This window comes from Typopeltis vanoorti, chromosome 4, assembly GCF_054136105.1.
Source record: "Typopeltis vanoorti isolate ZY-2024b chromosome 4, IOZ_Tvanoo_1.0, whole genome shotgun sequence".
Classification (NCBI taxonomy): Eukaryota; Metazoa; Arthropoda; class Arachnida; order Uropygi; family Thelyphonidae; genus Typopeltis; species Typopeltis vanoorti.
Genome location: NC_143552.1, coordinates 161,270,973 through 161,297,946, shown reverse-complemented (window position 1 = coordinate 161,297,946; position 26,974 = coordinate 161,270,973). Strand labels below are relative to the sequence as shown.

The following is a 26,974-nucleotide window of genomic DNA, read 5'->3' as shown; positions in this document are numbered from 1 at the left end:
TTCTTCAATACTATATTCATTAATTTACTATAATTTCTAAATTTTAGCATCTGCAGCGTAAATACTCCACCACTCAAGAGGTTAAAGTCTATATCTAAAAGTATACAGTATGTTATATAGTTCATATAAAATGTACAAAAAGTATATTTTGAAGTTGTACCTCGAGTGAAACATTTGTGGCAGATGCTAAAATTATAAATTATATTTAAACATTGAAAGTGAAATCTGCTGACTGCTTCCCACTGTAGCTAACAATTGTTTAGATGTTTATATTACTAGTTCTTAAAAATTTATTTTATTTATTACTAAATGGCCGGAAGCCTTATTACACACCCACAGTACTAATGTACTGTGGGAGTGGACTAAGGATTATTTTCATTTTTATCATTTTTTTACCTGGTCTGGAAACCCTGCTCTAGAGACCACACATGGAACCTTTTCAAGCCACTTCAGGCCTCCAGTAAGTAGGGCAGTGAAATTCATCTACCACCTAAAGACAGTTGCATACATCCATGCCCATGGCTTAGACCCACATTAAAATATCTTCATTTTTAATATGATTCTGCCACTGATGCTATCACTCTCTTAATTTTTCTCTGAACCCTCATATCTGTAGTCTCTAGTCTTTGATCAAGTGCTTTATTTCTAACCCAACTCTCAGATCCATAACTTAAAACTAGTTTGAATACTGTCTTATATACTGCTAGTTTGGTGTTTTGGCTAATTTCCTCTTATTCCATATAAATTTATTCAGCTGGCTACCCCATCTCCCACCAGCATTGCTTATTCTGTTATCTATTTCCAGATTTAACTTGCCATCTTCACTAAAAACTGTACCTAAAAATAGCTGAAGTATTTTACTTGTTCTATAGACTGCATTTAGCATGCAAGTGATGTTCAGTGTTCTGCCTATTTTCATAGTTTGGGTCTTTTTATTGCCGATTTTCATGTCAAATTTGTTATAGCTGTTATTCAGGTAGAGAATCCTGGAGATTATTACATCATCTGCATGAAGCACAGAGCTAAGTTTGACATCTCCAATTCTAAAATCAGCCCTAATGCCTTTCTTTCATAATGTGATCTATATGGATGATGAATAAGAGGAGATAATGTGCATCCTCGTCTTATCCCTGATTTTACATCAAACCATCTTCCTATATTTCCTTCAGGTGAATAGGCTTATGCATTGGTTATTCATAACTATTATTATTCAGGAAAGAATACAAAATTATCTGAAATGATCAGAAAGGCCAGATTTACCACAGTTATTAAATTCAGTGTGCTGTTTATGACATAAATTTAATAACTATGGTAAATCTGGCCTTTCTGATCATGCTCTAAATACTCTACATAGAACTGACTGGAAAGACACCTGTTGTTTACATCACACCAAAACGTCGTATGAGTGTAAATTTAAGGAGACCTGTGAAATTTTTATCAACCACTCTAATCTTAACAATAATGATTGTCTAAAAATCCCAAGAATATGGAGGGCACATATTCTGCCCGCTTAACTGTTTAGTCTAAGAGTTAATTATAATTAGGACTGCAAGCAATCTAGAATACTAACTCTAATATAACAACACTCTTGTTAAATTATGGATTAGGCCACCACTTTTTGCTGTATTAATCTCCAATTCTATAAAATCTATATGAATTTGTTCTCTGATGATGTTATAAATAGAATATAGCTTTGATTTAGTTTATTTTTTTCCACTAGAGGTCAGGCCAGTAGAATAACTGTTCAAATCATTGTCACTTTGGCTTACTCTTTGGAATGTAATATAGCTTGTCTTTGTGTCATCATCTGGAGTATACACATATACTCCAGATGATGACCTTAATACAAGAGTTGAAATGTCGGGAAATTAATTATTCCTAACACGGTTGTGGTCACCATAATTTTACTGAAATGACTTTTTTTTTCTTTTTTTTTTTCTTTTTTATTTATGTATATTAATGTAAATTGAAGGAGGCATCAGGTGTCGCACTGATTAGATCGTCGGCTTGTCGAGAGCTCCTGAAAAGATTAGTAGTATTTTGTGTTAACATTAGATATTTTACTAGAATTTTAAGTAGTATTGTTTGCTTTTTGTTTCTTGGTGTGTCTGTGCAATTTAAGACAAAGGGCATTAACATGTTCACTACCAAATGAGAAATCACAATGTGAAATAGAGGAGATATCAAACACTGACCATTCTTGTATCTCATTCTCAGGGAATCTGTCCTCTAAATGTGCACATAAACAATTTAACGGGGGGGGCTAGTATCTACTGGTTCAGTCTCTTCTTGTTTAAGTAAAGCATTTACTCTGTCACTCCAGCAAGCATCACCTTCTAAATACTGATTCCTGATTTTGTTAATCTTCCCTCTGGCAAAACGATGTCTAGTGGTGTAAGGTTACTCCGTTGTAAGATTTTGCACAGGGAAGCCATTTCTTCAAAAAAATTAGCAGCTACTTTGAATGTCGCATTAGTTAATTTATTGTGACAATAATTAACCATGGGATCATTTGATTTGTCTTTTTCAAAATATGTGATCAGTCCCTCATAGTTTCTTATTATTGTCTGTAATGCAAAATGTCTGGATAACCACTGCACTTCATTGAGTGGTCTGAAGGCAATAGCTTCATTTTCAGATGCCTCGACAATTTCTTTAAATTCATGTCTTTTCACTGTGGAACGAGAAAAGAGTGTGTACACTGTTCTCATTAATGTATCAGTATCTCTGATTAGTTTAATTTCCTTCCACGTATCACAGATCCCCAGATCCTCATGGTGGGCTACACAGTGTTGCTGGACAAGATGTGGAACTTCTAATTTAAGTTTTGCAGCGACACCATTAACTTTGCCCAGCATCACTGCGGCTCCATCAGAGGTAAACATCACCATTTTTTGGAGATCAATTTTCTTTTCTTGATAAAACTGTTTAACAACTAACACAATGGAGGAGGCATCACATGCCTGCAACTGAATTATTCTGCCAAAATATGTTTTATATTCATTACAATCTTTAGGTCTAAACTTAAAATAGAGAATGTGACATTTGTTAACAGTTATATCAGTACTTTCATCAATGGTCAAGGTGTGGAAATTTGCAGATGTTATTTGCTCAAACATGTCATTTTCAACAATTAAACTGATTGTTTCCAGAAATTCAAATCCATAATTTTTGCTTCGTCAGCTGTCTGGGAGTTGAACATACTTTTCCATATGTTCATTAATATGTTGAACTGAAAGTAAAAAGTTATTCATCTTAACAACTAATAAGACACTGTCAATAAGAACTGTAATCTGCTCTGGGTTTGATTGTTTCTCTCGGTCATCTGTAGCATATGCAGTACTCCTGTAGTTGGCAATGAACAATTTTGTTGTCTAAGTTTGTGTACACCATCCAGATGTATTTTACTTGTCAAATGGTATTTCAAAAAGTCCAACTTCCAAGTGACATCAAACTTCTTCCCATTAGCAAAATCCCCAGCAACCTTTGCATCACGACAAAAAATACAAACAACACCAATTGTAGCCTCATACATAAATAGTTCATACAGCCTGAACGTTTATCAACTCAAGAGCTTTTGGGGTAGCAGTTTTCAGTATTTCATCCAGCCATTCACTTTTAAAGCAGCTAGCAGTTCATTTTCGCTTCATACCTTTTGCTTCCTTTGAATTTGACATGGTGCATCAGTTTTTTGCAATTTTGTTATTTGAAGAATGTTTTTTATTGTTTTTATAAATTTACAAATGTACACTATTCACTGAATAACTTGGCAAGGCAAAAGCTGAACCAATACTAAACATTGCCGAGGGCAACACAAGAGCTAAAAGATATGCCTAGAGGCTAGATTTAATTAACTTGGTTGTATCTCAATGCGTGTACACGAATGTTATCATTTAGTCTACTATTTTTAATTGTACTCTAATTTAAGTTTTTAAAAGTATTTAATTATTTTTATTAAAATTATGAAACCATTGTTTTAATTCGTCATGATCTTGAACTAATTTGATCGGCCAATCACATTTGGGAATTTTCCATGAGTCAGGTCTGAGATGTAAACAAACCGCGCGCCATTCTATATGCTACTTAAAAATTACACATTTAAGCCACACCCCTTTCACTTTGGCATCAAATTGCTAGCTTCAAATAGGGTTATTAATAATTTATAAGTTTTGTGCAACTTCGAGAATGTAATAAAAAATGCAAGGTTATAGGCTTGAGCGTTGCCAAGTTACCGTATTTTTTAAAGAATTTATAGGTTAATGTTTAGGTAGAACTTCTTTAATTAATAAATTTTAATTTCATCTTGAAAATCTAGTGTGCACATACTTTTTACTTTGTGCGCTAGTTGTAAAATGTGTGTGTGCGTACAGCTTAGAGGGAACATTGTCTGAAAGGCTTCATTTTGGCATAATTAAATAACGAATCTTGAGGATATTATAGATCCATCATCTTTTTATAGCAAAATAGAACTGAAACTTAAGACCTCAAAGTTTACCAAAGAGTTTGAGAATATAACCTTCAGCATCAGGGTTGTCTTTGCTTGCATCGATTTCAAACATTTGGTCCTCATCAGAAACCAGGAAGAAACTTAAGAATATAAACAAACTGACTTGAAGAATGTAACTTTTTGACATGGATTGCTGTTGTATTGAACAGAGTTTTTTCCCTCTTCTGGTTTCTGCTTGGTCTCTGATGAGAATCAACATTTCAAAACAACTGTCAAGCCAATGAAACCCAAAGGATAATAAGCGACAGATATATGGTATCATGGGCAGCATCCATATCTTAAGCCATGCATGTCAAAACATCTCTGATGCAAAAAGTCTTATTCTCATAAACTCTACTAAATTTTAGAACTGTTTCAGTTCTATGTAACTATAAAAAGGTGATGAATCTATAATATCCTGCAACATCTATTACTTAATTATGCCAAATTGAAGCCTTTCAAGCTCTGTGTTCTTTTGTTTTATATAGCTTGGGATTATTTTACTCTCAGCATTGTCTTAGGATAAATCTAACCATTTAGCCATCCTATCTGAAGTACAGCAAACTGAAAATTTTTTAATTTTCACATTACTGCCCTTATTTACAGTATTCATTATTTATAATGAATGTGGATTCAGTTATCATCTGTAGAATAAAATTTATTATCAATAATAAACAATTACACTCATTGATTCAGTTTCTGTGTTGAGGACATCTTCAGGTATATATATTCAGTATGGACACACAAGCTTAAAACATCCTGACCAGTAAATTAAAGATACCAAGAAATTATATACTTGGTTTAATCCTTCATTCAAGTTTGCGCCTGAACTATTTTCAGGACTGGGACAACTTGTATATATAGAAGCTTATGACTTCACATTAGTTGCCTTAGTATCCCATAATGCAAAGCACATATCCTTATGGGTGTGTATATATTTGGAGTTGAGTTCGAGGTTATATCGTAGTGTGTAGTGTTCGTGCAAGCTCCTGATAAGATAAGTATTATTTTCAGTTATCGTTGATAAAATTAGTTAATATTGTGTAGTTTTGTTTGCCTTGCGTATTTTAGTGCGTCTGTTTGTGTGTTTTTGGTGTGTATAACTTATTATTTGATAAAACACGTTGCAATAATTATGGCACCTGTACAAAGGAAAATGGCGGCCAGTAATGATGGTTCGCCATCTTTATCAAAGAACAGTAGTATAAAAGAAATGAGTCAGTGTACTAGCTGTGAAATGTACGCTTTATGGAGTGTGGATAGATGATAATAAAGGATTGAATGTGTGTAGAAAATGTAGGGAGAATGAGGAATTGAAGTGTATTTTGGGTCGTGAGTGTGATATTTTTGTCAACCTTCAGAATGAAGAAAATAGCGATATGACAAGAAACGGCAAGGTTGTACATGAGAATTATGAGAGTGTGAATGTAGAAAGTGTGAATGATAGTATTAATGGTTTCTCAGAGAATAAAAAAGATGAGATAGATGCATTGAATGAGATCGCGTTGTTGAATGGTGCGATAGAAAGGGCAAAACAGCAGCTAGAGTGCATGAACAAAAGTCGACTGAATGAACCAACCAATAATAAAAGGTATGACAGGAAAAATAGGAATATGAATGTGAACATGAACAAAATGAAGGATAGAGTGCTGTATGGAGACTCGTTAGTACGAGGTGTGTTAGTAGAGGATTTGACAAAATCGTACCAACCTGGTGCGACCATAAAGGATGTAACTGAGTCTATTAGAGAGCAAAAGGAAAGGGTGAAAGAAATGATTGTTGTGGCAGGTACAAATGATTTGAAAGGAGATAAAATGGAAATGATAGAAGACCTGAATGAATTGTTTGAGGTAGCAAAAGAAAAGAGTGAGAGAGTTAGAATGATTAGTCTTTTGCCACGGTATGACAGTGAAATGTTTAAAAAGAGGGCCATAATTGTGAATGACTTTATGCGTGGGTTATGTATGACGAGTGGTGTGGAATTTGTGGACGTGTGGAGTGAGTTTGATGGGCGAAAGGATCTATATAAGATGGATGGCTTGCATTTGAATGGTTATGGTGTAAGAAGACTTGAGAAAGTGTTGCTGAATGTAGTGGATGTGCAAATTCAGGGAAACTAGATTCGTTAAGTGGGGGGAGTAGATATACAGTCCTTAGGGAGGCAGTTGAATGTAAGAATGAATATAATATGCTAGAGCAAATAAGGACAACAAACCAGAGTGGGATAGTTAATATAAGGCATCAAGGTAGGGTTGGGGCTAATGGGGGTCTTAAATTCATGTACACTAATACTAGGAGTATTAGGAACAAGAAGGAAGAGTTTTTGGCCATGGTTGGCACTTCCAGACCACAGGTTATAGGTATTAGTGAAACATGGCTGACTGTAGATGATATAGCTAGTGGGATTGAATGTGATGGGTATAGTGTGTTCAGGAATGACAGAGAGAATAAAATGGGGGGAGGAGTATTGTTGATGATAGCTAATGAGCTACAGCCAAGGAGAATAGAAGTTGAATTGCAGGATAGAGAAAAGAGCACATTTGAGGCCATTTGGTGTGAGATTGTGGCTAGCAGAACTAAATATACAATTGGGTGCTGCTATAGACCAGGTGATGGAAAAGATGGTGGTGACAGTATGCACAAGCAAATAGAAGAAATGAGTGGAAGGAGGGTGATTATTATGGGAGATTTCAACTATGGTCGCATTGATTGGAGTGAGGAGAGGACACACACGGAAGGAATTGGATTTTATGTGGTTATTAAGGGATAATTATCTGCGACAGCATGTAATGGAAAATACTAGGGGTCAGAGAGTGCTTGACCTAGTAATTACATCTGAGGATTTGGCTGTAACAAAGATGACCACATTGCCAAATCGGTGAGAGTGATCATAGGGTCTTGACTTGGGAGGTGGCTAAAGGTGTAGAATTTTCAATTAAGACAGGGTACATGTGGAATTATTGGGCTGGAAAGTATGACAAGCTCAGGAGTTTGATTGGCTCAGTGCCATGGCATGTACAACTGCAAGGACTAGAAGTTGATAGTGCATGGGAGGTGGTTAAGAAGTGCTTGCATGAAGCAATGGCTGACTGTATACCTAGAGTCCGAATAATAAATCAAGTAGGGATTAAATGGATGAATAATACCATTAAGCTTGAGCTGCAAAAAAAGAAACAACTATGGAGGGAATTTAAGGAGAAAGGTGACCGGCAGGCACAAGAACGGTATAAAGCGCAGGCCAGAAGGGTGACGAGTGTAGTAAGAAAAGCAAAAAAGGATTACGAAAGAACATTGGCCATGCGGGCTAAAGAGAATCCTAAACAGTTTTTTAGATATGTAGCAAGTAAAAGGAAAAATGTACATGGCAGAGTGATTTTAAAGAATGCCGATGGTAGGGAGGTAACTGAATCAGTTGAGATAGCTGAGTTACTGAGTGAGCACTTTGCAAGAATATATCATCCAGGTGGTGACATTGCAGAAACGAATAAACCAGTAGATTATACGGGAATTGTGGTGAATGAAGTGGAGGTGAGTAGTCTATTGCATAACCTCAATGTCAATACATCTGTGGGGTTGGATGGTATACCAGCTCATGTAGTACGAGAAGCAGCTAATGAATTGTCAGTACCCTTGACCATTTTGTTTAATTTGAGTCTCGGGTCTGGGTTAGTCCCGAGCGGGTGGAAGGAGGGGAAAATAGTTCCACTGCATAAAGGTGGTTCCAAGACCGCTGTTGTAAATTACCGACCGATTAGCATATCAGGAATCATTGTCAAGGTCTTAGAGAAATTAGTCAAGAAAAGAATACAGGATTGGATAGATGAAAATGGGATATTGTATGGGGGACAACATGGTTTTGTGAAGGGTAGATCATGCCTCAGTAACTTGCTCACGTTTTATAACACAGTGACAGCTGAACTGGATAGGGGTAATGGGTTTACAGTGATACTACTGGACCTTGCCAAGGCCTTTGACAGGATACCACATGGAACCCTAATCAGTAAACTGAGCAGATGGGGATAGATATAGAGTTGGTAAGATGGATAGGAGGGTGGTTGAAGGAGAGATACCAGAGAGTGGTTTATTCAGGAGTGGAGTCAAAAAGACGTCTTGTGACTAGTGGAGTGCTGCAGGGCTCTGTTCTTGGACCACTGCTTTTCAATTTGTTCATCAATGATATTGGAAAGGATTTGAGAGGAAGTGTTCACTTGTTTGCTGATGATGCAAAGTTGGGTAGAGCAATTGTGAGTGCACAGGATGTCAAAATTTTACAGGATGATTTGGATAGTTTGGAGGACTGGGCTAGGAAAAATGGATGTCAGTTTAATGTGGCAAAGTGTAAGGTTATGCACTTTGGGGTGAAAAGAATAGCAGCAGTATATCGCATAGGTGGAACCATACTCCAGGAGATTGATGAGGCCAGGGAGTTGGAGTTTAGGGGGCACATTGCAAAAGTAACTAAAACAGCTCACCAAATCACTTGGCTTATGAAAAATACTTTAACATGCAGAGAGAAGCAAGTTGTTGTTCCTCTGTATCGAGCCTTGATAAGACCCCATCTGGACTTCTGTGCCCAGTTATGGGCACCAGGGTTTCTTCGTGATGGGGAGGAAGTGGAGAGGGTCCAGAGACGAGTGACCAAGATGATAGCAGGTCTGTGGAATGAACCTTATGAGAATAGGTTGAGGATTTGTGGGTTGCAGAAATTGGACGATAGGCGAAGGAGGGGTGATATGATTGAGACATTCAAATTACTGAAGGGTTTTTATAAGATTGATCCAGAAGATATTTTTGAAAATATGACTGGTGGTGGGAGGACTAGGGGCCATGCATTGAAGCTGGGCAAGAGCGTGGTTGACAAGGGCATTAGAGCCAGGTTTGTTACTTGGAGAGTGGTGAATGAGTGGAATAAGCTTCCAGAGTCTGTTGTGAGTGCTACGACCGTGAATGAGTTCAAGGCAAGATATGATAGATACTGTGTGAATGTTGAATAGTTGTTCCAGACATGATGTTAGGGCCCCCCTCGATGAGTCTGTGGACTCCTTGGAGTTTCCCAGAACAATAATAATAATAATATATATATAATATAATGCTATGCATTATGGAAAGGGTTACTACCCAGACCAGTTTTGACGTTTATCGAAGTCTCATCAGTGGAAGCCAGACACAGAGGTGATACTAGAGTTGAGGTAATGTAGGAGTCATAATTTCTTATACGAGTTGTCAAAAGGTGTCACAGCTTATTATTAAAATACTCTGCATTAGAGATAGTTGTTGGAAGTTTTTCCACTGGGTTATACTACAAATTAAAGATACCAAGAAATTATATACATGGTTTAATCCTTTATCCAAGTGTAAGCAAACAAATTTGCGCCTGAACTATTTCCAGGACTGGAGCAACTAGTATATAAAAGCTTATAACTTCACATTACTTGCCTTAGTTTCCCATTAAATCCTGACCAGTAAGTTGCAATATTTCTGTTTATTAATTAGAACACCAGTGGCTCTTAGTGAAAGTTATGGGAGGGGGGGAACACCACCATCCATCACCATCATTAAATTCCTGCCATGTACTCTCAAAGGGTGTACAGGATATGATAGTACCACATGAAAAAATTACATCATTACTAACTTCCTATCTACAATTTTCCTCCAAATAAGTCTGTTACTTGTCAAGACTCCAACATTATCAGATCTTATATTTCTATCGTCTAAGGCACTTTGAGCCGTATCAATCCACCTATATCTTGGTCTTCCTCTGGGTCGTTTTCCTGCTAACCTGGCAGAGAACACTTGTTGTGCTAATCTTTCCTCTCCCATTCTATTTAAGTGACCATACCACCTGAGATTAGCTCTGCTAACGCATTCCTGGATGCTGACAATGTCAAGTTCTTTCCTAATATCCTCGTTTTTAATATGATATTGCAATTGATGCCATCTGTTCACGCCTCTAATCTTTCTCAGGACTCTCATATCTGCGGTCTCTAGTCTTTGGTCAAGTGTTTTACTTCTGACCCAGCTCTCAGATCCATAAGTTAAAACTGGTTTGAACACTGTCTTGTATACAGCTAATTTAGTGTTCCGACTAATTTCTTTCTTATTCCATATGAATTTATTCAGTTGACTTTCCACGATACCAGCCTTGCTGATTCTGTTGTCTATTTCTATATTTAGTTTACCATCTTCAGTAAAAATTGTGCCTAAGTAGCTGAAATGTTTTACTTGTTCCACAGGTTCTCCATTCACAACACAGTTGCCATTTTCAATGATTCTGCGTATTTTCATTGTCTTTGTCTTCTTATTGGTGACCTTCATACCATATCTATTACAACAGTTATTCAATTTAGTCAGAGAATCTTGCAGACTTGTAGCGGATTTATTTAGAAGTATAACGTCATCTGCATAAAGCAAAGAGCTGACATTAACATCTCCAATTTTGATATCATGTTTAATACCACTTTCCTTCATAATGTGATCCATATAGATAATGAATAACAGAGGGGATAATGTACATCCTTGTCTCACACCAGATTTAACATTAAACCATCTTCCTGTACTTCCTTCAATTCTAACTACTTACTTACAACTCAAATAAAGACTTAGTATTGCTTGATATAATGCCCCATTGACACCATATAACTGTAGTGTATTGAATAGCTTCTCTCTTGACACCTTGTCATATGCCTTTTCCAAATCGACAAAACTCAAATAGAGATCTTTGTTATATTCCCATGATTTCTCGACTATTTGTCGTAAAGTGAAGATCTGATCCTGACAGCCCCTATTTGGCCTGAATCCAGCTTGTTCTTCACCAAGCTTTTCTTCCACAATTCTTCTCAACCGTTTCTCAAGTATACTTGCATAGATCTTGCCAGGAACACTCAGTAGGGAAATACCTCTGTAATTCTCACATTCAGTTTTATTTCCCTTTTTATATATGAGTACTATGAGAGCTCTACTCCAATCATCGGGAATTCGTCCCTCTGTCCAGGCTTTCTGAACAATGCAGTGCAGCCACTGTAAGACTTTTATACCACCATACTTCAGCATTTCTGGTCGAATATCATCTACTCCTGCTGCCTTTCCACATTTTAAGCATTTTAAGGGGGGGGAAACACAGTATATAATAAAGCTTATAAATGATAGAGTCATGAATTACTTTGATAAATTCCCACCTAATGATGGAAATATGCTGAACAAGTGTTGTTGTTGGTAACAGCAACACTTGTTCACCATATATGAATTCTCTTGTAAATGGGATGTCCTAAATTGTTCTGAAGAAATTTATCAATGAATAATCTGTTCAGTGGTGGAGTACACAGCTGCAGAAGATATGCTATGACCTCATGGTATCCCTTGGTATATATCCTGAGCATGAAGATTGGACATTGGCATAATAGGCATGTCTGAAGTAAAATGGGAAGGATATGAAAATTGTTGGAGCGATGAATATTGTGTTATATATTCTGTGGGGGGGGGATAGAAAGTCCATATACTTAACAAAATTCTATTGACACTGTGTATATGTTGATAGAATATTCATGGTCAAAATTCTTAAAACACCAGTAAATATTACAAGTCTATATTCCAACATCCAATTACAGAGAAAAAGAAAGTAGATGAATTATATGAGATTACAGACAACTTGATAGACTAGATGAAAAACAGGTATTAAAAGGGGGGGAGGGAATCTCATCTTGGGTTGGAGAAGTAAAAGAAGAATACATAGTGGGCATAGCAGCAATGAAAGAAAATTCTGAATTGCTATAAGATAAGTTAAGCAGGGATGCTCCCTCCCTAACTATCCTTGTTTTTTCTAAACTGTTTCCTCCATCATTTTAACTTACATATTGAAAAAACTATAAGTGAAATAAAAGTGGTAGTATCTAATGTGTTCATAAATGGTTATAGATTTACAGATTGACATTGTAGGAATTTCTCATTAGAACAGCAATATAAATAAAAAAACACAATACAAAAACAAAATAAATAACACAACAATGCATGTTGTGTTATTTATTTTTAAATAGATGTAGGTGAGTTTGCTGTAGTGAATTTCTTTTATAATAGCATTATACCCATGGGCTTTGATTAGGACTTTTCAGTAGTCTGTTAATGAGTGAATTTGTTATAGTGGTATTTACTATGATGAGAGTCGACTGTAAATTAATCGTTGAAGAAAGCATTTGTATAGGAATATGAAAACATGCCTGACTGAATCTTAAATAGTTATAAATACAGAGTGAATTTATTCATAGTACAAATTGCATAAATATTATTTAAATATCATTTCAGACTGCTAGCATAATTTGAGATACTGGAAGCATCTCAGATGATGATAATAGTAATAATACTTTACAGTTTCACTGATCGTATGCTTAATGTTTTTAGGGGAATACCAGATTATGACTATGAAATTGGAGTAATTAATTTTATTAGGACTGTAAAGCCTGAACAGGAAGAAAATGAGGTATGCTGAATTTCATTTTCACATGTTAACTTAATATAAATAACTACTCATAATTATATTTATATTCTGCATCTCACATTTTACTGAAATATTTCAAAATCATAACAGACTAATTTCATTATTATTTCTCAATACCTGTTCTACATTTAGATGATAGACAGCATTTTGTCAGAGAAAGAAAGATAGCCACTCTGTTTTTTGGATACCTGAAGTGACTTGAAAAAAGTAGAACAGGAGAACCAGTTTATCTAATCCTGAGTCCACCACTCTGCTAAATGCAAAATAGATTTACAGTCTTTTTGATGCATCAGATTTAAAAAAATAAATAATAATACTAATAAAAAAATTCGCCATTCTCAAGGCAGCATACCATAATGACAATCTAACACAACTAAAATTTCATTAGTTGTGCAGAAAAATTGATTATTAGAAAGCCAGACTGGTCTTGCAGGTCTCTGATTTGAATAACTCTTATATTCTAATCTTTTATAGCATTTCTTGTGTATACCAACCTATATCTTCGCCCCCTTCTATGTACTTTATCTACATAAAGTTATTCTAGATATCTGGAGTCATTACTTTGAAGAAGTATTAAATGAAATAAGCAATGATAGCATACTGATAGAAAATATTCCAAGTTTTACAGTGACTGTACTGCATAAATATGCAGTACAGTCCATAATTCAGGACTGGTCAGAAGGTTGAATTTCAGATTAATGAAGTTGAGCACATAAGTACCCCTCTGTAAAAAGAGAAATAAAACTGAATCTGAAAATTACAGAAGAATTTCTCTAGCTTAATGTTCAGGTGAGATTTAAGTAAGAATTCTTGAGAAGAGGCTAAGAAAAATTGTGGAAAAGAAACTTGGAGGAAGAACATAGTTCAGTTCTGATATGAATTGTAAAAATTGTTTTCACTCTAAGACAGATGGTTGGAAAATTATGATAATATAACAAGAATCTGAGTTTTGGAGATCTAAAACGCGTACAAAAAGCCAGTGCCCAGAGAAATGCTGTTTAAGTAACTACAATTATATGGTGTAAATGAGACATTATACAGAGCATCATATTTAAATATCATTGTGGCCCATGGAGCCAATTCCCATTGGTGTCTGATGCTTGTTTCACCATTCTTTGCCATTTCTCTCTGTCCATTGCCAGGTGACTCAGATCTTGCAAACTTTTTACACACCACTCTTTTGCACTTACCCACTCTTGCCTTGGCCATCATCTTCTATTTATACCTTCCAATGCCAGCTTTCTGTCTGGATGCACACTATGTGTGATGGCAGATGGTTCCTTGTTCTCTCACCAACCCTCTTCCTTCTATATATCAATGACCTACTTTAGTTGACCTCCAGCCCAATACGGTTTTGCAGATGACAGCATTTTGCACTCCTCCCTTTCATTCGATAAACCTTATGATACACAACTCACTTCAACCTACAGAACATCAACCACCACTGCCTTCAATTCTGATCTCCAAGCCATCCTTAAATGGGTATTCAGATAATGTTGTGAATTTCAATGGTAGTAAAACCCAGTTCTGTCCTATTTCTCCTAGATAAGATGAGATTTCTCTTCCTGGAACTCTGACATCAAGCCTCTGTTGGCATAAACACACCACAACCATTGCATCCTCAGCTTCTGAAAAACCAGGATTTCTCTTTCACTGAAGATATTACTTCACCTCTGAACAGTTTTTAACCTTATACAAATCACAAATCCACCCATGCTATTGAATATCACTCTCATATTTGGAGTGAGGCTCCTAAGAACTCCCTCAAAATGCTTGACTCAATACAGGGGAGGGCAATTAGATTGATTTATAACCCATCTCTTTCCAACTCACTCCTCTCACTTTCGCACAGGTGTTTGGGTTCTGTAATATGTGTATTCTATAAATATTTCCATGGCAATTGTTCATCTGAAATAGCATCAATAATTCCCCAACTCAGTACTAAGTCCATTGAAACACATGCAGCTGTTGCCCAAGGTGTACTTCACAGTACACCTTGAAACCCACAGAACAAGTTTCTTTTCTCCTCCATCATCCCTGCTACTGCTGTATTGTGGAAGTCTTTCACCTGATGTGTTTTTCCCAAAGAATACAATATACAGGCTTTTAAATCAAATTCTTATAGATAAACAGGCAGGACAACTAATATCAGGATTTCCAAACACAAAGACTACATCTGGTTTCACCAATACAGCCACTCAAGACTTGCGGACCATGCACTAGATACCCACCACAGAATACGCTGGAAGAAAGCCACTGTACTACACTGTTGCAAATATAAATATGAAAGATTGTTCTTGGAATCAGCCTCAGCTCTAAAAAAACTTCCCAAATCTTTTTCAGTTTGTTGGTAGAACTAGAGACCATCCATGGAAACTGAGTAAGAGTGTAGTTAGCAAGGGTATTAGAACCAGGTTTTTTGCTTGGAGAGTAGTAAATGAGTGGAATAGGTTGCCAGAGTCTGTTGTAGGTGCCATGATTGCGAATGAGTTCAAAACAACGTATAATAGATACTGCACAAATGTTGGATAGTTCTTGACATGATATTTAGGGCCTCCTTGGAGTAGCCCATAATAATAATAAATTTGTCTGTAATTTGTTACTTCTGTCTTGGAGCCAGGTGTATGTAAAGTAACTATCTTGCCCTCTGTCTGCCCCTTTTAGGACATTACCAGAGCAGAGACTTAGATTGAACAACTTCATTAGAGGCAATGCCAATTCTCTTGCACATTCACATAGTACACAGCCTGACATGCCATCCAGTCCCATTGCTCTATTTGCATTAATATTTTTCAGAAGAATAATTCCTTCCAGTGACGCACTCAGGATTTAATCTTGGGGGGGGGGGGGGGGGGGCTGAGTTGAGTAGACAATTTAAGAATACCCACTACACATTGCATACGACCAATGACTGAGCATCTGCAGTGATCGCCAATATATGATACCTGTGATCTCTGGCCTGGCTTGGACAAACGAGGTATCGCCCGAATACTACTTCATTCGCCTTGCATTCACGACTGTGATTCCCGAGAGCCAGAGGGTATTCCCACCTTATGTGATCGCTAATTCATAAGTAGTATAGAAATAGAAGACATGACACAACATAAATAAAAAATAAATTAAAAAAATTTAATTAGGAAAAGATTTTGGAAAATTTCTAGTCTTTTTTTTCTTTTGGGGGGGACAGGGCCCCTTGGCCCCCCTCCCTGGGCGTGCCAATGCCTCCTTCTGTTCCTCTACCTCAATTTTGACATGCAACTCTATCACATCAACTGCAAAATCTCCACCCAAATGATCATTCGGCAACTCTACTATTTCTTTTTGCCTCTGTCACCTCACTGCCATTAGCAGTGATTAAAGTCATCCTTCCATAGTCATTTTCCCTCTTAATTACCACATGATGAAAAAACTTGGATTTACTTTGGCCTGCTTAGCTAATTTTCACTCATAATCTGATTTGACCTGTCTCATGTATCATTAGACAGGCCAAATCTTTTTATATATTTTATATTTTTTTATAGTTACCTTTCGCTTGCACTTCTCATGAGTATGCTGATCACCTTTTGTTTATTTAATAAAGCGCATATTTTAATCATCATCACTGTCTTCAGAAATAACATTTCGTAGATGTTCTTTAAGTGGCCGGAGGTCGTCACCACTTGAAATCTCTTGGACATTGTTTGTATAATTCTCATTGCATATTTCAGCTGGTTTAGTCATCAAGAAGTCAGTAATAAGACTTTGCTTTCCACTATGTTGCAATTTTTTATTAAGTTCATAATATGGCGCTAAACAAATATCCAATTGTCTCGTGAATTTTTCCGAGCGCTCCATTGAGGGACTATTGTCCATAAAATAACTTCCTAACGTTCTTGCCAAGTCCAATCCTTCTGCTGAATTCTTTAACGGATTCATCGCAATCAGAATCTTCGGCAGAACTTTCCCTGCCATTTGGTTCAACGCCATCTATTAATTGTACCAGTTCCTCCTCATTTAAATCTGTTTCTCCATCAATTAATTCACTAATTTCATTTTCAACGCAAAAGCCCTCTCCACCAAAAATGTGTGTGACGTTTATTATACGACGTAGCTCGGCATTCACTGGAGGGACGAAATTTTGTTCCGTTATGGCTTCAGGCCATATTTTTTTCCAGCAAGTATTCAGCGTAGAGGGTTGCAATTCCTTAATGGACAGAAAAATCATTTTTACACAATTCAATATTGAAAACTCTTTCCACGCTTGAGGCAGTGTCATGTTTGGATTAGATTCCATTTTTTCCAAAATTAATTGAAATGTTCGCCTAATATAATATGACTTAAATGTTGATATTATTCCTTGGTCGAGTGGTTGAATAAGCGAAGTAGTTTTAGGCGGCAAAAAAGTTATTTTAATATTCGGATGGCTTAAATTTGTTGGGTGGCCTGGTGCTTTATCTAAAATTAGTAGAATTTTGAAGTCCATATTCTTTTTCTTTGTGTAACTTTCTACATCAGGTACAAAACACTTGAAAAACCAATTTTCAAACATGCTAGCTGTAACTTGTGTTTTTTTGTTGGCCCGCCAATAAAGGTAGGATGGACTTGTCGAGCCCTTTCATTGCACGAGGATTTGCAGATCGGTTAATAAATATTGGTTTTGTCATGTAGTCACATGATGCATTACTACAAAACAGTAGAGTAATTCTATCTTTGGAAACTTTGAATCCAGGAGCTGATCTTTCATTTTTCAAAATAAGGTGCGTTTTGGCATATTTTTTCAATATAACTCAGATTCATCTGCATTGAACACCTGGTCTGCACTGCAACCATCTTCTTTAATGATTTTTAAAAGTTCTGCTGGGTATTTCTGGGCAGCTTCAACATCTGCTGATGCTGATTCTTCCTGGATTTTAAGATTATACAAAGAAAACCGCTTTTTAAAGTTTTCAAACCAACCCTTACTGGCAGAAAATCCATGCTGAGAGATTTCTTCTGAAGAATCTTCATCAAGTTCTTTTAAATGTTTATAAACTTTTAGAGCTTTTTTTTGCTTAATAAGGTGTCCATCCAAAGGAATTGAGTGCAATCTTCTATCCAAATCATTAGAGATTTCTCCATTTTTTCAACTAGAATATCGCAAACATGAGCAACGCTTTACTGTTGACCCAGCAATAACGCTTTCTTGGATTTTATGTTCAATTTGTTTGATTGTTTGAATTGTTGATTCATTTAAATTCAGAGGCCTTGCAACAACTCCTGGTTTTTCTCCAATTTTCAACCGATCCAAGATTTTAATTTTTTTCTTTGAGAGAAATGAATTTCCTCTTCAATGTTGTTTTTTTTCCCTTTCGTTGCAGTTTTAGTCTTGAATAAAAATAAACTTTTACATTAAAAAAAAAAGCATTACATATGTATGTAACTCAACAGAAAATAAATTGCTCTGCTTGAGAATAACACACTTATGATTTTAAATGCGCTTTCCTGGCAGAAAACTAAGACAATTTTCAACAATAAACACTTTATACAGTAAACCCTAGATGGCACTCGTGCCAGAGGTGGCACGTCAACGATTTACAGGTGATATCCTTTTATACGCTTATAAATTATTCAAGTTTTTTTTTTAATTGTTACAATACGTACAAGCTGAATTTTGTTTTACACAAGACAGCAGCTATAAAGACGTGCATATGACTGGTGTGGTATTAACAAAAGATCACGCAACCCAAAGACAAAAGCAACCGACAAGTGTTGAGTTGAAATGCTAATTCTCTTCAATCGAATTCCATAACATCTGAAACTGTCATAACAATATTCACTGTTAGTTTTAACACATTCACAACAGGGTGTCATTTATCATTCCAATGGAACTTCTCGTTATTGACTGGCTGAACTCACACAAACGTTTCAACCTTTGGTTGAATGTTATGGCTTCTTGTTTGCATTTGAGGTGGCAGGTGAACTCGCACATTCATTATATGGCATGTTTCAATTCTTGGTAGTCTTTTATTTTAAGTTAGCCTTTGTGATCTGTCATAATGACATCGAGAATTTCGAATGCAATAAAAAACTTATTTCATAATTGAAAAATTGGACAATAGTTTTTAGTTAGATACTGTGTTTCGGTGCAACATATGGTTTTGCTTAAGTCTATAGAGCATAGTTTCTGTGAGAGGGGACATGTGATTTATTAGTTAGTGCCGTTTTTACTCCATCTGTCTCTAATTGCACTATTTGTTGAGAATGACACGGACTTCAAAAGCCTCTGTACAGTACCTTATTCAGTGATACAATAAAACTAAATTCGATACTTATAACTACTTGCACGATACGGGCAGACACAAATTTAACGAAGATAAAATTTGATTTTTAAGTCCTGCGGTGAAAAATATGAAAAAAATAAAAGGTTACTAGAAATTGTAGACCGTGTTATATCGAAACCATGTTGAACAAGGGATACCACAATTTGTAGACCGCATTGTATAAGTACCGCGTTATACGAGGGTTACCTGTATTAACTGTATAGTCCAACTTAACCTTTTCTTGACAAAGAATTCCACGTGTTTAGAAACTGCCCAGAACAAGACTGCATGGTCACTCTTCCCAATTAGAGGCAGAGTATCTACATTAGTTATGGATATATCTTCTGATGGTATAACCAGATCTAGCATTCTCAAACCCCCTGTCCACTCTATAACACGTTGTTTCAGATAATCATCCCTCAGCAACTGTATAAATTCCACTTTCATCATGCCATGTCCCCAGAGTCGAACTGTTCCATAATAATTGTTTGGCCTGCACTCATTGTGCTAATCTGCCAAATGCATGACATTTACATCTTCTAATCATTATTATCATAGGTTTTTATTATTTTCTTGCACTTTAATGGTAATGCTGTTAAATTTTTTTTATAGGAAAAATCAAGTGATGATCATTTTGAAGCATTTTCTGGAGAAGGAAGGACTTTAAAACGAAAAGGGAGACGATAATAATTATTCTTGAAAACTGCAGAATTGTTTGTAAAAAGTATCACCATTTATCTTGAAGAAAATTTGCATTGCCAATGAAATGTGATCAATTTTTTTTTTTTTTAAATAAAAAGAAATGCTATATATGTACAGTGTTTTCGAAATGATGTATCGCTGATTTGAAAATTGTTTAAATAAAAAGAGATGGAATAGATTTGTTTCATATTATATAACTGAAGTGAATGAATGACAAATTCATTGAGAACTTGACTGTATATATATCTTTGTATTATCATGTGTCATCTCCATGAAGATGACACATGTGGTGAGGACCCTATCTCTTCACATTTTTGTAAGTATTCATGGCTGTAGATCCATGCGTGTTCATTGGGCCAGTTTGCCTGTTCTGAGGGGTGAAAAACCTGGTCTCGTATGAGACCAGCTAACTCACCTTTAGTTAAAAGAGACCAGATAAAGTTCATGCACACACACACACACATCATTGTGTGTGTATAGAATATATATGGTATTTTCTTTCATTCTACTCATATGAAATCATATTTTCTGATCAGCATATAGAACTGCAATGTCAGTTTTGTATTTGTATTGAAGTAATTTTGTCTGTATGTTTAAAGCAAGCTGTAGTTAGACCACACTTTCAAAAATGTAAAATTGCTCAACATGTTTTTATATTAGTTTCAGTTACATCAAGTATTATAAAATTAATTCAATAATTATTTAAATTAAGGGGATATTAAATCCCACATTATTTCAAAGCCGAATAAGAAACTCAAAGATTGGAATCAAAGAGTTTCATGCCGAATATAGTAAACTATAAAAATTCCGGCGGATTATAGCATAAGCTAAAGCATAGTTCAACACTAGGCAACTCGTTGCAAAGGTGGGTAAAGTTCTGATCACTATTCTTAGTATTACCCATAATATAAAACCCATCTAGGAGATGTATGATGTTATACATTATGGTGGAAGGTCAGACCCACCATAATCACTACCCAGACCGGTTTCGACCTTTATTGAGGTCTCATCAGTTTATAGCGAAAAGGACTTGTATACTTTGCTATATGAGTTTTCAAAAAAGGTGCACCCATAAATTACTTAGAGGGCGCTAGTGAGCCAAGTGCTGCGGACGAGATTTGAAGAGCTCCTGATTCAGATAAGTATTACTAGGAATAATTAAGTATATATGCGTAATTGAGTAAGAACGGCTGTAAACGTTGTACGCTACCGGTATTATTAGTGTGGGTGATTTTTCTTGCCTAAACTAAATTACGAAATCGTTATTATTAGACCTAGTAACCTGCAGAGGGAAAAAAAAAAAAAAATGGCGTCGGCATTGTCATTCCATGATTTTAATTTAGATTTCAGTCGTTTCGTTAAGTGTGAGGTCTGTTATATGTATTCCTTCAATTACATAAATGATTTGTGGATGTTTAGTGCGGATGGAAGAAGGGTGTGTGTGTGAAGTGTGACCTGAACGAGGAACTGATGAATGCAAATATGAAATTGATGACAGAAAGTGTTAGTGCCGATTGTGTCGTGAGTGCACGTTTGAAAGAGAAGGATGGTGAGAAAGAGAGTCGAAAAAATGTTAAAAAATCAGGAAAAAAGAAAAAGCGATTTGAAAACCGTAGCAGCTGTTAAAAGGGACAAAAGTGAGGCGGAAAGAAACGGAATTGAGAGAACGAATGATAGTAGAAATGGCGTGACGCAGAAATCGCAAGTGAAAAAAATCGAAAGAATAAATGATAGCGAAAAAAGAATGAATGATGGCGAAAGTTGGACGCACGTTGGACCGAAAGTACTGAAACAAAGAAAGATGAATGACAGTAAAAGTGAGAAGAATGATAGCGAAAGTTTGACGCATGTTAGTCCGAAAGTATGGGAACAAAGAAATGAGAGTGAAAGTTGGACGTATGTTGGACCGAAAGTACGGAAACAAAGAAGGATGAATGAGGGGGAAAGTGAGGAGGGGGTCGAGAGTTAGAAGGATTTAATGATAGAATGTGTCGCGAGATTCGGAAGGTGAATTGGATTGGATGAGGCAAGAAATAAAATGGATGTGGAATGAAATTAAGAGAATTCAGGTCAAAACTATTTAAAAAAATCATGATGGCATGAAAGAGTTAACAAAAGATGAGCGAGTGGTATTGTATGGCGACTTCATTATTAAAGGTGTGCTAGAGGATAAAATGCACAAGGTATGTTTTCCAGGCGGTAAAATGAGTAGAGTGATTGAGGCATTGGATATGAGGCGGGAGCAAGCAAAAGAGTTAATTGTATTAATTGGTACAAATGATTTGAGAGAGAGAACAAAGAGCATGTCAAAATGAATGTCAGGAGACTGCTTGGAAAGAGAATAGTGTGACAGGAAGGGTAGTCAGTGTGTTGCCTAGGTATGATTGTGGTGAAATGAGGCGGAGAGCAAGGATTATGAATGATATTCTGGCTGAAATGTGAGGAGATGGGAGTACAGTTTGTTAATGTGTAGAATGAGTTTGAGGAACGAAGTGAGCTGTATGGGAGTGATGGACTGCAATTGAGTGGTTATGGTGTGAGTCGCTTGGAGAGACTGCTGCTGGAAGGTAGAGAAGTGAATAGAGAGAATGAATCAGATCGAGAGGGAGTGATTTAGAAGAGCAGGAGAGATTGAAGAAGTGGAAATGAATGGGGAAGTGAGTGATATGAGTATAGAAAATGAGAGAATGGGTGTGCAAGAGGAGCAGGGAAATGGGGAGGCTCAGGATGGACAGGGGTACACAGCGTGAGAAAGGTGGATGCTCCAAGAGGAGGTGAGAGCATGTGTAGGCAGGAAAGAAATGGGATGACCAAGGATCAAGAGGAAACAGATGGAATTGCAAAGGGTTCTGAAATGAAGAAGCAGAAAGGGAAATGGCCCCAGTCCAGCATAGAGAGAGATCACATCGAGTGAGTGGTATCAGTGGAACTAGCTGTAGATCAAGAAATGAGCTGTTGTGTTTGTATACCAATGCTAGAAGTATAAAAAAACAAGGCAGATGAAATGGTTGCACTAATTGCATCTGTGCACCCAAAGATTGTCGGAATAAGTGAGACATGGTTAGATGAAGACGACATCCTGATAGGAATAGAGATGGAAAGGTATGATGTGTTTCGTGAGGATAGAAGGGGTAAAAAGGGAGGGGGAGTGCTATTGATGAAAGAGAAAGAGTAATGTCCATACAAGGTAGAGATGCAAGAGGGAAATGGGGCCAGTGATTTTGAGGCAGTATGGTGTGAGATAGAGGTGAATAGAATCAAATACTTGGTGGGATGTTGTTATAGACCTGGTAATGTGGATGGTGGTGATAGTGAAATGTATAGTCAAATAAGATGTTATCTTGCTCCACCTTTGCAACGAGTTGCCTGGTGTTGTACCACCTTATCCTAGTCCTGAAGATACTTTCAGGTGCAAACTTTGTTTGCTCACACTTGGATAAAGGATTAAACTAAATTTATTATAGTCTGACCAAGTGAACAATAAACTTTCAATATAGTCAAATAAGCCAAGCAAATAAGAAAAGGGTGATCATTATGGGTGATTTTAATTATGGCAATATAGACTGGAATGAAGAGATAGCAACTGGAAGTAAAGAAAATGAGTTTCTTGAGGTTTTGAGGGATAACTACCTCACAGTATGTAACAGAGGGCACACGAGGATTAAGGGTCTTGGATTTGGTCATCTCATCAGAGGATGTAATTATAAATGAGGTGTCAAATCATCTACCAATTGGTGAAAGTAACCATGAGGTGATTACCTGGGTGGTTGCCAGCAGTGCAAGAACCCCTGTGAAAAAAGGGTATATGTGGAAGTACAAGGGGGGTGATTATGAAGAGCTCAGGAGACAGCTTGCAGGTGTAGCATGGAATGAGGAGTTAGCTGGAAAAGAGGTCAATGCAGCTTGGGGAATTTTCAAAAACTATTTAGTAGATGCAATGTCTAAATGTATACCACGGGTGAGAAAGTTAAATAAGGTAGGTGTGAGAGGGATGAATAAAGAGATTAAGCATGCGATACACAGAAAAAGGGCATTGTGGAGGCAACATAAGAGAAGTGGAAGTAACCAATTTCATGAGTTCTACAGACCAGGCAAGGAGGGTGACTTGGTTGGTGAGAGTAGCTAAAGAGAGGTATGAACAGCAGTTAGCTAATGAAGCCAAAAAGAATCCTAGGGAGTTCTTTTGATATGTAGTCAGCAAAAGAAAGAATGATTATGGAAGGATGACATTGATTGGAGGAAAAGGTATAAAGACAGTTGATGCAGAATGTGTGGTGGAGATACTTAATGAGCAGTTCATAAAGATCTTTAAATCTTGTGAATGTGACTTCATGGAGAGATTGAGAGCAGTTGATGATGGGGAGGAGAGACTGTAAGTGAGCAAGAGGTGTTTGGGGAGTTGAGTAAACTAGATATAAATAAGGCTGTGGGACTTGATAATATATCACCACGTATTCTGAAGGAATGTGCCAGAGAATTGACACCTGCCTTGACATATTTTTTTAATACGAGTCTTGCACTTGGTCAAGTTCCTAAAGAGTGGAAGGAGGGCAAGATTGTGCCACTTCATAAAGGAGGTGATCGAACTCAAGCATCAAACTATAGGCCTATCTCTGTGTCAGGTGTTGTGGTTAAGTGGTTGGAGAAGCTTGTGAGAACTAGGATCCAGAGTTGAGTTGACAACAATGGTATAATCTTTGATAGACAGCATGGATTTGCTAAAGGGGGGGGTCATGTTTTAGTAATCTACTTACTTGTTACAATAAAGTGACTGCTTCCTTGGACAGAGGAGGATACACAGTAATATACTTGGATTTTACAAAAGCTTTTGATAGAGTACCTCATGATAAGTTGACAGTCAAACTAGAGGAGATGGGGTTGGATATTAGATTAGTGCATTGGATTGGAAACTGGCTATCTGATAGGTATCAACAAGTTGTGTTTGCGGGTGCGATATCCAGGAAAAGGAAAGTCACTAGTGGAGTGCCTCAGGGGGTCTGTTTTAGGGCCATTACTATTTAACTTGTACATTAATGATATTGGCGAAGATTTGGATGGAGATATTCAGTTGTTTGCAGATGATGCAAAGTTGGGACGAACCATAAAGAGTAGTAAAGATGTTGTGGCCTTGCAAGAAGACTTGAATAAATTGAGTGATTGGGCAAGCAAATGGGGATGTAAGTTCAATGTTGCAAAATGTAAGGTTTTAAAATTTGGAAAACAAAGATGGGATGCAAAATTTATGCTTGGTGAGAATATATTGTTGGAAATAAGAGATCTTGGGGTGATAGTGGATAAGGATCTAAAATTTAGGGGACACATCGCCAAAATTGTGAAGACAACACAGAGACTTCTGGGAATGATGCAGAGGACACTGACGTGTAGAAGTAGGGAGATTCTTGTTCCATTGTATAAGGCTTTGATTAGGCCACACATGGACTATTGTGCCCAGATTTGGTCACCGGGTTTTCAGAAGGATGAAGAGATGTTGGAAAGGGTCCAAAGGCGACTGACTAAGGTAGTTTCTGACTTCTGGAATGTTGAGTATGAGGAAAGATTGAGAAGATGTAATTTGCAGAGTCTAATGGAGAGAATGAAGAGGGGAGATATGATAGAGACCTACAAGTTGGTAAGGGGTTGTTATAAGATCAATGGTGGAAAAGTTCTACAGAGAATAGTGGGAGATCAGGGGAGAACCAGAGGTCATCCCTGGAAATTGTATAATGAGGGTGTGAATAGGGGAGTGAGAGGCAGGTTTTTTCGTGCAGAGTTGTGAATGATTGGAATGCCTTGCCTGAGAGTGTGGTGTCTGCAAAGAGTTTGAGTGTGTTTAAGACACGGTATGATGAGATGTGTGTGTGATAAAAGGACCTCCCAGATGAGTCTTTGACTCCGAGGTCTTGTTTAATAATAATAATAATAATAATAATAATAATAATAAAAGAGCCAATAGGCTTCACTTCGGTGATGTAACATTATTTAAATTAAGGGGATATTAAATCCCACATTATTTCAAAGCCGAATAAGAAACTCTAAGATCGGAATCAAAGAGTTTCATGTAGAATATAGTTAACTATAAAAATTCCGGCGGATTGTAGCACAAGTTTACTATATTCGGCGTGAAACTCTTTGATTTCGATCTTTGAGTTTCTTATTCGGCTTTGAAATAATGTGGGATTTAATATCCCCTTAATTTAAATAATGTTATATCGCCGAAGTGAAGCCTATTGGCTCTTTTATTTAAGTAAATTAATTCAATAAATTAGCCATTTCTCTTAAATTTTCCAGTTTCAGCGTATCGGTGTGAGCAGGATATTGTGAACTCCTTTCGGATAATTTTCTATCTGCAGTTAAATTTAAGTGCTGCATAATAATGATAATAATAATTATTATTATTATTCTGCTGTTTCGTTACACTGCATTAAATCTTCTCGGGTACATATTAATGTGTATTAGGCAGCATTGCAGAAGATGTTCCATGGTTGGTTTCATCTACATGAGCAGCTATCATTGTCTGTGTAGCTCCATCTGACCATGTTCTGCTTTGATCTGCCCATTCTGGAATGAAGTCTATGCAGTGTCTTCCATCTTTGCCTGTCTAGATGTAAGCCAGAAAGAAGAATTCGTTTAAGTTCAGAGTCTCTGGAGATTGTTCTTGCCACATTGCTTTTATGGAATCAACCAACAGTTGCACCGAGTGAGTAAAACTTTTTCTTGATCTTAGCCTTCTATGTACTGTAACATGTCCATGCAAAGGATGCCATTCATCATTTAGTTGTTGTTTCCACTCATATCTGCTCTGTGTTGTCTTTCTAATGTGAGGAGGTGCAATACCAGACAGTGAGTATAGATGGTCAATTTTTGTAGACTTAAGGCAGCCAGCAATGTGCCGACATGTTTTTGTTAAGAACCTTGTCAATAATTTTGACATGTGATGATCTTTCTCAAACAGGGCTAGCATACTCAGCTGTCAAAAAGCAAAGTGCCAGTGCAGAGATGTGCAGTACTTGTGGACTTGCA

At 36.8% G+C, this 26,974-nt stretch overlaps 1 protein-coding gene across 1 annotated transcript in view; it reads left to right on the top strand.

The window, feature by feature from the left end:
- Nucleotides 1–20,132, top strand: part of Ufd1 (ubiquitin fusion-degradation 1-like) — a 156,969-nt gene extending 136,837 nt beyond the window's left edge. Inside the window, exons 11-12 of the mRNA XM_090391558.1 lie at nt 12,878–12,956; nt 19,865–20,132. Of these exons, the coding sequence (XP_090247684.1) occupies nt 12,878–12,956; nt 19,865–19,939 (154 nt within the window). The 3' untranslated portion in view covers nt 19,940–20,132. The remainder of the gene's footprint in view (nt 1–12,877; nt 12,957–19,864) is intronic.
- The last annotated feature ends 6,842 nt before the right edge of the window (nt 20,133–26,974 follow it).